This window comes from Sturnira hondurensis, unplaced genomic scaffold (assembly GCF_014824575.4).
Source record: "Sturnira hondurensis isolate 20B ecotype Veracruz unplaced genomic scaffold, ASM1482457v3 Scaffold0008196, whole genome shotgun sequence".
In the NCBI taxonomy this organism is placed as follows: domain Eukaryota; kingdom Metazoa; phylum Chordata; class Mammalia; order Chiroptera; family Phyllostomidae; genus Sturnira; species Sturnira hondurensis.
This window is the reverse complement of record NW_028080827.1, coordinates 16,724,458-16,738,413: the sequence shown is the minus strand read 5'-3', so window position 1 is coordinate 16,738,413 and position 13,956 is coordinate 16,724,458. Positions and strand designations below refer to the sequence as shown.

Here is a 13,956-nt window from a genome sequence, read left to right as displayed (position 1 = left end):
AGACATTAACAGGGCGAAAGAAGGTGGGATGGAGAAAGCAGGCTCTAAGTAGAGGTAACCACCTGTGCCCAGGTCTTGCAATAGAAAGGAGCATGTTGCCCTCCAGTAATTGAACATTTTAGGTATAGCTGTAGAAGGGAGAGAGGTGAGTTCTTGGCCTTAACTGACACATTAGACTAGATGGACATAATAGTTATTTTTAGGACCTTTCATCCCCCCAAACAGCAGAATATACATTCTTTTTAAGTGAACTTGGAACATTTTCCAGGATAGACCACATGTTAGGCCACAAAACAAGTCTCAGTGAATTTAATAAGATTGAAATCATATCAAGCATCTTCTCCAATGACAATGACCTGAAACTAGAAATTGATTACAGGAAGAATACTGAAAAATAAAACAAACGTGGAGGCTAAATAACATGTTGCTAAACAATGAATGGTTTAATGATGAAATCAAGGAAGAAGTCAAAAGATAACCTTGACTTAAATGAAAATGAAAGCACATTGATCCAAAATCTATTGGACCCAACCAAAGCATTCCTAAAAGAGAAACTTATGGCAATACAAGCCTACCTCAAAAAAGGAAAAATCTCAGACAATTAACCGTATACCTAAAGGAACTAAAAAAAGAACAAACGAAGCCCAAAGTGTGTTGGAGAAAGGAAATAATAAAGACCTGAGCAGAAACAAGGTAGTCCAAAAAAAGAGAAAGGGCTAACAGAAAAGATCAGTGAAACCAAGAGCTGATTCTTTGAAAAGGTAAACAAAACTGACAAAATTTTAGACAGACTCAGAAATTAAAGAGGAGAAATGACAATTGACACCATAGAAATAAATAAAAGAGGTTATGAAGAATTACTGTGAACAATTATATGCCAAAATGTTGGACAATTTGGAAGAAATGGATGAATTACTAGAAACATCTAGTCTTTCAAGGCAGAATCAGGAAGAAACAGAACATCTGAACAGACTGATAACTAGTAATGAAATCAAATCAGTAATAAGCAAACTTCCCAACAAGCAAGAGCCCTGGACCAGATGGCTTCACAGGTGAATTTTATCAAACATTCAAAGAATAATTAATACCTAACTTTCTCAAACTATTCCAAAAACATTCAAGAGGAGGTAATGTTCCCGAACTCATTTTACAAGGCCAGAATAACTCTGATATAACCAAAACCAGGCACTACAATAAAAAAACAAGAGGCCAATATCTCTGATGAACGTAAATGCAAAAATTCCTAGCAAAATAGTAGCAAACCACATTCAGCAATACATTAAAAAGATCATACACCATGATCAAGTAGGATTTATTTCCAGGATGCAAGACTGGTTCAATATCCTTAAATTGATGAGCATGATATACTACATCAACAAAACAAAGGATATAATTAATTATATGACCCCATTGATAGATGAAAAAAGAATTTGACAAAATGGCAATGTTCATTTATGATAAAAAAGAAACTACTCAAAGTGGGGCCAGAAGGAACGTACCTCAACACAATGAAGGCCATGTGTGAAAAGCCTACAGCTAAAAGCTTTTCTTTAACATCAGGAACAAGACAAGAATTTCTGCTTTCAGAACTTTTATTCCACATAGTATTGGAAGTCTTAGCCACAGCAGATAGATAAGAAAAAGAAATAAAAGGCATCCAGATTGGAAAGGAAGAAGTAAAATTGACATTGTTTGCAGTTGATATGAACCTGAAAGAATCCACTAAAAACTCTTAGAACTAATAAAAGAATTCAGTAAAGTAGTAGGATACAAAATCAATATTCAGAAATTGCTTTCATTTTTATACACCAATTGTGAAGTCTCGGAAAGAGAAACCAGAGAACAATCCCATTTGCAGTTGTATCGGTAAGAATAAAATACCTAGGAGTAAATTTAAGTGAGGTGATAAAAAGACCTGTACTCTGAAAGTGTAAGACATTGAAGAAATGAAAGAAGATATAAATAAAGGCAAGAATATACCATGTTCATGGATAGGAAGAATTAGCATCATTGAAATTTTACCCAAAACTATCAATAGATTCACTGCAATCTGTATTAAAATACCAATCACAATTTTCACATAGCCAGAACTAGTAATCCTAGAGTGTATATGGAACCACAAAAGACCGTGAATAGCCAAAGTAATCTTGAGAAAGAATAATAAAGTTGGAGGTATTGGGTTGGTCAAAACTGGTGAATTTTTATGTAGTCATTTTAATATTGAAGATGGAAGAAATACACATTTTTGGCATATTATGCTTTATTATTTCAAGAAAGGTAAAAATGTAACAAAAAAAGATTTGTGCAGTGTGTGGAGAAAGTGCTTGTGACTGATTGAATGTGTCAAAAGTGGTCTGTGAGTTTTGTGCTGGAGATTTCTTGCTGGACGATGTACCACAGTCCAGTAGACCAATTGAAGTTGATAGCGATCAAATCAAGACATTGAGAGCAATCAGCATTATACCATGTGGGAGATAGCTAACATGCTCAAAATATCCAAATCAATAAAGTTATTGGTGAAAATGAAAAATGTCTTTTATGAAAAACCCTAAGTGGGCTTTTTGGCCAAGCCAGTAAACTATGTTGTACATTTTTATGATAATTTAAAGTATCTGAAATGTAGTGGGTACTCAGTAAAAGTTTGTGAATTTTAAATTTTAATCTAATTTTAAATATTAAAATATCTTGGAAACTAATACATTTAGCCATTTTAGTATCCTTTTAAATTTATTTTTAAAAAATGTAAAAAGATTTTATTTATTTATTTTTAAACAGAGGGGAATGGAGGGAATAAGAGAGGGAGAGAAACATCAACATGTGGTTGCCTCTCACATGGCCATACTGGGGACCTGGTCTGCAACCCAAGCATGTGCCCTCACTGGGAATTGAACTGGCAACTTCGCTTTGAAAGATGACACCCAACTGATTCACACCAGTCAGGGCTGAATTTCTTTTCTTTGAATCCCCAATTGGATGAACCTGTAATGGCATCCTGTAATTTTATTTTTTGGTTCATCAGTCAGACTTGGTATATATTTATTTATATATTTGTTGTATATTTGATTGCCCATATTGATTCTGTTTTCTTTTGGTAACATAAGTTGATTTGGGGGAAGCACTTTCTTCCATATTCTTTAAAAATAATTTATTGAATAAAAACCTACATAATATACAATTTACCATTTTAAAGTGAATAATTCAGTTGTATTTAGTACATTCACAATATCTTGCAATCACCATCTCAATCTAGTTCCAGTAAGTGGTTTTTCTTTATTCTCCCTCCCATCAACCCCTGGCAACCATTAACTTTCTTTTTGTCTCTGTGTTTGCCAGTTCTGATCATTTCATATAAATAGAATCACTTAATATGTAGCCTTTTGTGTCTGGCTTCTTTCACCTAGCATAATATTTATGAGGATCAATCTTGTAGCATATTTGAAATGATAAGATCTTAATCTTAGAGTTGGACAGGATCTTTCTTATAGGGCATCAAGGCCAACCACCCCTCCACAGTAGAGGATGTACTTTTCTGTGGCATATCTGCCATGTGATCATTGAGAATATAAATATTTTTATAATATAGTATCCTTTGAAATAAAGCCACTTATGAGAGAAAGACAGAGTGAGAGAGAAACACTGATTGATTGCCTCCCACACTCACCTCAGCTGGGGACTGAACTCATCACCTAGGTTATGTGCCCTGACTTGGGATCAAACCTACATCATTTTGTTGTACTGGGATCATGCTCCAACCAACTGAATCACCCAGCCAGGTTGGGACAACCACTATTTTGATTGAAGTCTTTATGACATGTATTTTTTGGGGGGTAAATTCCTAAGAGAGGAATTTTGGGTATATGTTTAATCTTGTAAGGAACTAACAGACATCTTTCTAAAGTGATTGTTTGTTTTTACACTCCCCCCAAAATTTGTGAGTTCTGGTTGCTCTATATCCTTGCTCACATTTGGTGTTGTCAGTCTTACTTGTTTTAGCCATACTTGTGGGTATGTAACAGCATGTCTTTGTATTTATAATTTGCATCTTTTTGATGAATAATGATGTTGATTACTTTTCTTGTGCTTATTGACCATTCATATATCTTCTGTGAAGTTTTGTTAACATCTTTTGCCCATTTTAAAATTAGGTTGTCTTTTTACTATTGAGTTGTAGGAGATCTTTACGTATCTTGGATGCTAGTGCTTTGTGGGATATATGTTTTGTGAATATTTTATCCCAGAGGACTTAGTATTTTAAGTACTTTTTAAAAATAAATATCACTGGCTAATTACTGGATGACAGCAATAAATTATACAAAAACATTCTTTCCATTTTGTAGTCATTGTAGTTCCTCAGTGTACAGTCACCGAGACCAGTAAGAATGCTCCTTCAGTGATCCAAGAGATGATGGCTTGGACCAGGGTTTTAGCAATGGTGGGGATGTGAACTATTTGGATTCTTGATATTTTTGAAAAGTAGGCTGACTAAACTTGGAGTATAAGAGGAGGAGTCAATGATTACTCCCAAGTTTTTTTGCTGAAGGAACTAGAAGAGTAGAGTTACCATTAATTAATTATTTAAAAAATTATTTATTGATTTGAGAGAGAAATATCGATCTGTTGTTCTACCTGTTTATACATTCATTGGTTGACCCCTGTGTATGTCCCAATTGGGGATCAAAATAGCAACCCAGGCACATCAGGATAATGCTCCAACCAAGTAAGCTACCTAGCCAGGGCTGAGTTGCCGTTTATTTACATGAGGAAGTTTATAGAACAGTTTTGGGAGGAGGTACTGTTAGATTAGGAATTCAGATTTGAATATGTTGAGTTTGAGATGCCTATTAGTTAGCTACATGAAGAGGTTAGGTGGGCAATTGTCTATGTGAATTTAGACTTCAGAGAAGAGGTCTGGGTTGAAGATACAAATTTGGGAGTAATCAGCTTGTAGAACTCAGTATTATACTGATTGTAGGACCAGAACTAATTTTTAAAATAAGATTTTTATTATGGCATAATTTTAGATTTACACAAAAGTTGCAAAGATAGTAAAGAATTCCCATATGACCTTCACTGAACATTTTTTCCTTACTATTATTAATCTTATGTAACCATGGTACATTCCTGTTAACTAGTCTGAACTTTATTTGAAATCACTAATTGTAATGTAAGATAGAAGCTAAAAACATTCTATGAATTATCCATATGAGTTTTTGACTGCTTTTTCTTCTTTGTCTGCAGGACTAATGGCTAAAGAGTAAATCAACATGGCAACTATGGTTCCACCAGTGAAATTGAAATGGCTTGAACACCTCAATAGTTCTTGGATTACAGAGGACAGTGAATCTATTGCTACAAGAGAGGGGGTTGCCGTTCTATATTCTAAACTGGTCAGTAATAAGGAAGTAGTACCTTTGCCCCAACAAGTTTTGTGCCTCAAAGGACCACAGCTACCAGACTTTGAACGTGAGTCTCTTTCAAGTGATGAGCAGGACCACTATTTGGATGCCCTTCTTAGTAGCCAGCTAGCACTAGCGAAGATGGTATGTTCAGATTCCCCATTTGCCGGGGCACTTCGAAAACGACTGCTTGTACTCCAGCGTGTCTTTTATGCACTTTCTAATAAATACCATGACAAAGGCAAAGTGAAACAGCAGCAGCATTCTCCGGAGAGCAGCTCTGGTTCAGCAGATGTCCATTCTGTTAGTGAACGTCCCCGGTCAAGCACTGATGCACTTATAGAAATGGGTGTTCGAACTGGTCTAAGTTTATTATTTGCACTTCTAAGACAAAGTTGGATGATGCCTGTGTCAGGACCTGGTCTCAGTCTTTGCAACGATGTTATTCATACTGCAATTGAAGTTGTGAGCTCTTTACCACCGTTATCATTAGCCAACGAAAGCAAGATTCCTCCTATGGGCTTGGACTGCTTATCACAAGTAACAACATTTCTTAAAGGAGTCACTATTCCCAATTCTGGAGCAGACACTTTAGGTCGTAGATTAGCTTCTGAATTGCTGCTTGGTTTAGCAGCTCAGCGAGGCTCTTTGAGGTATCTTCTTGAATGGATAGAAATGGCTTTAGGGGCTTCAGCAGTTGTAAATTCCTTGGAGAAAAACAAATTACTATCAAGCCAGGAAGGAATGATCAGCTTTGACTGCTTTATGATGATATTAATGCAGATGAGGCGTTCTTTGGTATGTATTATAAATCTCAACTTAAAATTTTTTATCAACAATTTTAGGAAAAGTTAACCAAGCCTTTAATGAATTTGTGGTAATAGTGAATGATTTGAGAGTTCTGATGATTGTGAGGTTACTTAAATATTTTATATACTTTGAGTGAAGATACTCTGGTTTCTCTTCAGATCGTATAAATTTTTCACCTTTTACTTTGAGTGAAGAAACTTTTATACAAGCTGTTGTGAACATGTGATTCAAGGACAGGCTAGTTGGTACAGTTAAGGCCATTGGATCAGAAATCAGGATTGTAGTTTTAGTTTTATGGCTTTTTATGTGAACTTGGGAAATTCATCTAGCTTTTCTGTGTTGTAGTAAACTCATGTAAAATGAAGGTAGAGGTCTTTTAAAAAAACTGTAAATTTATCCTCACTTTTTATTAAGTGTTGCGCCAGGTATTATTGTAGGCCCTAGGGATAAAGTCTAGTAAGGGAATCAGACAATATATATATAATTTCAGATAGTGAGAAGTTCTAAGAAATAAAACTAGGGAAAGGGAACCTATCATATAAAACTATAGGCTCAGGGCACACAGAGAGTGGAGAGGGGAAAGGTGTGCTGTTAGTGTGGTCAGGGAAGGACTCTGAATTGTGACATTTGAGCAGAGACCTGAATGAAGGGGAGTAATCAGGTAATAAGCAAAGATCTCTGTTCCTGGAGGAAATTAATTGCTTGACTGTCATTAAACTAACCTTGGATACCCATATTAAAGAACAAACAGTAAAGTATAGTGTAGTATGATCAATTTCAAGAATTTTTAAGACTGAAATGTAATATTTTTGTGAAAACCAAGAATAAAAATTTAGTTAAGAATACATATTTAGCCCTGGCCAGATGGTTCAAATGGTTGGAGTGGTTTTGATTCCTGGTCAGGATACATAAGTAGGTTTGAGATTCAATCCCTAGTCAAGGTGCATATGGTAGACAGGTGATTGATGGTATTCTCTCACATTGATGTTTCTCTCCCTCTCTCTCTCCTTTCCTCTCTCTTGTCAGTAAAGATATCCTTGGGTGGGAATTAAAAAATAAAACAACAGAATACAAATTTAGACTGAATACAATATGAAGTCTAAATTCTACAATATGAAGACTGAAACATTTATAAACTGACTTAATTTCAGTTGGGTTACAGTGATTGATCTCTTTGGTGTCCTTTGTTATCAAATATCAATGAACAAATTTTCCTGGAATATTATACCTTATTGGGAAGCAGGTGCCCCAGGAAACAAGATTGCTTTCCTCAGTATCTGTTTAGCCTCATTACCTTTTAGCATTTTGGAAATAGGTTTGTATGCCTATTTGGCTATTAGTTTAAATGGCTCTGTAAGCTTAACAAATATTTATAGAATATAACTTTACCTACCTATATAATGTGTTTTAATCTTCACTTAATTAATGTACAGTAAGCCATTTCATTCCTTTTTTGGCTTCTTTTATTAACTGCTTCCTAATACTTGCAGTTAGGGAGAAGGAGGGCTAACCTTTGTTGTGTGCCTACTACCTACCTGGTGGTTCATATGAACTGTCTCATTGATTCAATTATCTTGTTATTCTGTAAGGTGGGTATTATTTTTGCCTATCTTAAGGATGAAGAAACTGGCAGTTATCCAAAGTTACTCATCTGTTTAGCAGAAGAACTAGAAGTGTAATGTGTACTTTTGACTAAGCATTTAGGGGCCAGGTATAGGGTTAATTATTTTTTCCAATGCTGAATCTGGCTGTAAAGCCCGTGATTTTTTCTGCCCCCTGTGCATGTTAATTGATCTTTTTTTTTTCCATCAAGGCCTGCCTTAAAGTAGATTGAAAATATAATAAACTCATTTTATTGCTGGATTCCTATTTTCTCTCCACTTGGCCTCTTCCATTCCTTGACAAAAATATCAAATACACCTAGTCAGAAAGGGCCTGCCTCCTTATCCTCTGAGGCTGTACCCTATAATATAGCTTCTTATTAGGACTAGGTTGCTTTAGGAAATTTAGGAAAACTAAATTGCTTTTCTCAGAATTTTGGATCTGTTCTGGGGAAGAATTTTGAATCTTTGTTTGATTTAGTTTGGCTCTCTCAAAAGTCACTACAGGCCTACATTAGATTGAATTTAATTAAATCTCAGATTGGTTTTAGGAGAAAGAAATGGCTATTTAATTGAATTTTATATTTAATATCCCTTTTTTGCACAGTAAGCAGTAGAGTCTGATGCTTTTGGTCTTCAGAATCTGTGTTTCTTACATTTTACAATAGTGCCTGAGAATTCAGTAACTATCTAGAACCCCTCTGGTGCACTGGACTACTGCCTAACCTGATCATCTCTGTCTCAAGTTTCTCTACCCCTGAACAACTGGGACAAAACCTTTCCCCAACCTAGGAGTTAGAGAGAGAGAGACATATAACCATCAGTTGAGTACCTGGCATAAGGACTAACAAAAATAAGTCTGGAAATTGTATTTGCTCGTGATTTTTAAATTCTGCTACCCACACATGTAATAAATTGTATTTAAGTGGGAGTGCACAAGATATTCATTAACTTACATTTAAATAAAGAATAGGAAAATAATGTTGGTGTACATCTTTGAGTTCTGAACATAAACAACAATAAAAACGTTGACGTTTGATGTCACTAGGTATTTACTAGGCATTGTGTGCCAAATACTGTGAGGCATTAGGTTAAAAAGGTGAGTAACTTTGTGGCATCCATGCTCTCAGCCAGCTCACAGTTTAAGGAAAGAGAGATGCACGGACATTTCAAATTGATGATCATGGGTTGTAGTAGATGTCTATACAGGGTGGAGGTGGTGGGACACAGCAGGAGGGCTGGAGGGAAAGGGATGAAGTTTGTTGGAGGAAGGACCCCTGAGCTTCAAAGTAGGAAGAGTTTGCCTACAAACAATGATGTGTGTCTGTGGGAGGACTGGAGAATTTTTTAGATGATAGGACCAGAATTCACAAAGTGACTAGGTGCAGAAGAGCAAGCCCTCGATGTATGGGGTGGAATGGGGTGACATAAGGGTGTCAAGCTAGGCAGGACCTTGTATTCCATGCTATGTGGGGTTTTGAGACTTGATCCTGTGGGCATTGGGGAGTCATTGAAGCAATTTTAAGTAGAGTCAAGCCAGAGAGCAAGAATGTAAATGTACTACATCCAGCCTTATGTTCTTGTTTGAATATCTTAAAAGAACAAATTTGAAATGATAAAAGGTATTATATTATTTTCAGTGGTAGGTATTTAAGAGGAAGGTAATTAAATGAAGACCTGTGAAACCACTGATTTATTATTTGAATTTCTACTTTATTTCTGGACCATTGAACTTTCTGTGATATGTTAATAATGTATAAAGTTTACATTTATTGTGCTATATCTTTCAAAATTTAATTAAAAATGATATAGTATGCTTACAAAACACACTAAGAATTCAGTATAAAATGGGTTTTAGAGATCTTTTTAATTTAATTTAATTTAATTTTTTTAATAGAATTTATTGGGGTAACACTGGTTAACAAAATCATAAAGGTTTCGGGTGCACAATTCCATAGCACATCATCTGTACACTGTATTGTGTGTTTACCATCCCAGGTCTAGGGATTTTTTTTAGTCCTAATTGACTGGGACTAGTCTCTTAAATATTGACATTTTTAGAAGAACAGAAAATAGTGGTAATCACTGAAGACAGTGTTTGAAGGATATTTTATTGGTTTCTTTTTTTAAAATTTAGCAAGAATTTATTAAAGACTCCTTGTATTTTCTTCCCCCCCTCAGTTTATATGATGTAAAATATAATTACTGCGACCAGTTTTTGAGTCTTACTATATATTAGGAACTGTGTTGAGTATGTTTTATATATAATTTCAGTTAATCCTCTAAACAGCCCTAAATAATATAGACATTATTTCTGTCTAAGATAAAGGATCTTATCCTTCACACAGCCAATAAGTGATGGTCTGTCTGTTATGAAGACTTTATGTAGTTTTAACATTTTCTCTATACTGTAGAAAAGCATAAAAAAAGGATTATGATGATCTTGGTGACAGACCCTAAAAAGGGATACAACAGGCTGTTGTTCCTCCTCTGCTGTTGGCTTGGTGATCAATAGAAGTGGCCTTTAAATAATGGAGCCAAAGATTATAATTGTGTTTGTACCAGTTATGGAATTTTGAGAGTCTGTGGCCCAAAGTATTTGCTGATATACCAGTGCCTTGTATGTCTAAGAACCAGTTAATTTTGAACACTCAGCTTCTGCTATGACTCCAGACCTACGAGTGGCTCTCTGAAGCCCTCCTACTCGAAGTGTGAGCCCCTGACAGCAGCACTAGCATCACCTGGGAGCTGTTAAGAAATGCATAGTTGCAGGCGCCCGTCTGTATTTATTGAATTGGAATTTGTATTTTAACAAGATCTCTAGATATTTTATGTCTATTTTAAAATTTGGGAAGCATCACCTAAACAATTAAAGGGAAAAATTGTTTTGGCAACAGCAGGTTAGTACCTGGTGACTCAGTGAAAAATAGTCAACATTTTCATTTCTTTCATTATTTAGGAATTGTGTTCATTAAAATAGTTTGAATTGATAAAGTCATAATCCCAGAATTGGATGAAATCTTACAGGGCATCTAGACCAACCATTCTTCCACAGTAGAGGATATACTTTTCTAGGTATATCTGCCATGTTACATATTTGCTTATATTATAAAAATATTTTTATAATACAGTATCTTTTGAAATAAAGCCATTAATGAAAATTTCACAATTATTAGAGAAAGAACTTGACATTAGTGATATAAAGATTTAAGAAGATGGGTATTTGAAGGAGCAATGAAGATCAAGTCCACTTTCTGATTTATCATTTTTCAATGAGAGAATGACTTCTGGTCAGAGCCTTTGGGCCATACTGTGGAGAATAGGCATTTAGTCTCAGAAAGGTACTATGATTCCTCAGCTGTGCTAGGAAAAAGATGCTTTGTTGCTAGTGTAGTCAGATAGCTCCGTGAACTGACTTGTAGGACCTCGGTTGTGCTGAAACTAAAAAGGGAGAGCCAGGCTTTTTCTTCTGGTCAGGGTCACCACTCAAGTCAGATATGTTCTACTTGATGAGCAAGAAAGTCCCAGGGGAATAGCATATTTCCTGGGACCCTCATTTATTGGATGTTAACCACCCACAAAGAATGTGTAATTGGCAAAATTCTGCTTCCTTGACTGTTTCTGGGTCAAGTTGTATGACCCTTAGGAAAAAACCAGTGTTTAATAAGGTCATCAGTGAGGGACTGGCACTTAATTTAGTGTTTCTGTCTACAGCCATATCTTTTATAACATTTATTTGTAAAAGTTGGTTTCATGACCTAATGTTTGGATTTGATCTTAATGAACATAATAATATAAACAGTTCCTTAAGTGTTTTTGTGGATTACTTAAGTGATTTTAATACATATATCTTTCTTCTTTCTCACAATGTTATAATTATAGGGTTCATCTGCTGATCGGAGTCAGTGGAGGGAACCAACCAGAACATCTGATGGCTTGTGCTCACTCTATGAGGCAGCTTTATGTCTCTTTGAAGAGGTATGTAATAATCATGGCTTTTTCACCAAAAATTACTTTGTGTTAAAATGCTGTACCATGTATTTATCCCTTAAAAATACCTGTTCATCCCCTCAAAAGGATGCAAAAGAAAGTGACATCACTGATTGTCTCTGGAAAGTGGAGCTGGAGTGTCTGGAACCAGAGATGGGGAACATAGTTTTCAGTGCATACCTGTTTATTCATTTTGAACTTTGTGTCACGTGAAGGTAACTAATTTAAAAAAATAAGTAAAACCAGTATAGAAGACATACAGGAACTTCTGGCCAAGATGGAGGCGTTGGTAGATACACTTTGCTTCCTTGCACAACCAAAAGAAGGATAACAGCCAATTTAAAAACAAAAACAACCAGAACTGCTAGAAAATCAAACTGTATGGAAGTCTGACAACTAAGGATTTAAAGAAGGAACATTAAGACCGGTTGAAGGGGTGGAGACGGGCAGCTGGGGTGGAGAGGATGTGCAGCAAGGTGGCAGCTGGCAGTCCACATTTGCATGCAGATAAACTGGGAGGGACAACTGGGGAGCAAAACAGACCAGGCATCCCAGGGTTCCAGTATAGGAAAAGAAAGCCTCAAAACCTTTGGCTATAAAAATCTTTGGGGGTTGTGGTGGTAGGAGAAACTCCCAGCCTGACCAGAGAGTTTGTTGGGAGAGGCCCACAGGGTCCTAGAATGTACACAACCCACCCACCAGAAGAACACAAATTGCTTGTGGATAGTAGGGGAAGTGACTGAAAGCCAGCTGAGAGCCAAGCAAGCAGCATTGTTCTCTCTTGGACTCCACCCCCACATATAGCACCATGTGGGTTACCCTGCCCTGCTGAATACCTGAGGCTCTGACCCTTACAATGTAATAGGTACACCGAGACAAAGAAATATGGTCCAAATGAAAGAGCAGATCAAAATTCCAGAAATAGAACTAAGCGATGAAGAGATAGCCAACCTATCAGATGCAGAGTTCAAGGCACTGATAATCAGGATTCTCACATGTATGACTGAGTGTGGTTGCAAAATAGAGGAAGAAGTGAAGGCTGTACAAAGTGAAATAAAGCAAAATATATAGCAAACCAACAGTGAAAGGAAGGAAACTGGGACTCAAATCAACAATTTTGAGAAGGAAGAAATAAACATTCAACCAGAACAGAATGAAGAAACAAGAATTTAAAAAGAGGAAAGGCTCAGGAACCTTCAGGATAACTTTAAACATTCCAACATCCAAATCATAGGGGTGCTAGGAGGAGAGCAAGAAATTGAAAACTTACTTGAAAAAATAATGAAGAAAACTTTCCCAATCTGGTGAAGGAAGTAGACATGCAAGTCCAGGAAGCTCAGAGTCCCAAAGAAATTGGATCCAAGGAGAAACACACCAAAACACATCATAATTACATCATCTAAGATTAAAGATAGGGAGAGAATCTTAAAAGCAGCAAGAGAAAAGGAGACAGTTAACCTACAAAGGAGTTCCCATAAGACCATCAGCTGATTTCTCAAAAAAAACCTAGCAGGCAAGAAGGAACTGGAAAGAAGTATTCCAAGTCATGAAAGGCAAGGACCTACATCCAAGATTACTCTCTCCAGCAAAGCTATAATTTAGAATGGAAGGGCATATAAAGTGCTTCCCAGATAAGGTCAAATTAAAGGAGTTCATCATCACCAAGCCCTTATTATATGAAATGTTGAAGGGACTTATCTAAGAAAAAGAAGAAGATCAAAACTGTGAACAGTAAAATGACAACAAACTCACAACTATCAACAACTGAACCTAAAAAAAAATAAACTAAGCAAACTAGATCAGGAACAGACTTACAGAAATGGAGATAACATGAAGGGTTATCTTTGGGGAGGGGAGGGGGAGGGTGGAGAATGGGGGAAAAAATACAGGGAATAAGAAGCATAAATGGTTAGGTACAAAATAGACAGGGGGAGGTTAAGAATAGTATAGGAAATGGAAAAGCCAAAAAATTTATATGTATGACCCATGGTTATCAGTGGGGGAATGCTGGTGGGAGGGGGTGTATAGGGTGGGGGGGAATAAATGGGAGAAAAAAATGGGACAACTGTAATAGCATAATGAATAAAATATACTTAAAAAATAAGTACAGTCTTAAAAATAAAGACAAACAAATGTTGATTTAATGAATTATCTTTTAA

General features: G+C 36.1%; 1 protein-coding gene across 9 annotated transcripts in view; it reads left to right on the top strand.

The window, feature by feature from the left end:
• HERC1 (HECT and RLD domain containing E3 ubiquitin protein ligase family member 1) overlaps window positions 1-13,956 on the top strand; it is a 187,733-nt gene that overhangs the window by 41,510 nt on the left and 132,267 nt on the right. For all 9 annotated transcript variants that reach the window (XM_037054088.1, XM_037054086.1, XM_037054083.1 and 6 more), the window contains 2 exons: window positions 5,239-6,194; window positions 11,690-11,785. In XM_037054088.1, the coding sequence (XP_036909983.1) occupies window positions 5,265-6,194; window positions 11,690-11,785 (1,026 nt within the window). In that variant the 5' untranslated portion in view covers window positions 5,239-5,264. The remainder of the gene's footprint in view (window positions 1-5,238; window positions 6,195-11,689; window positions 11,786-13,956) is intronic.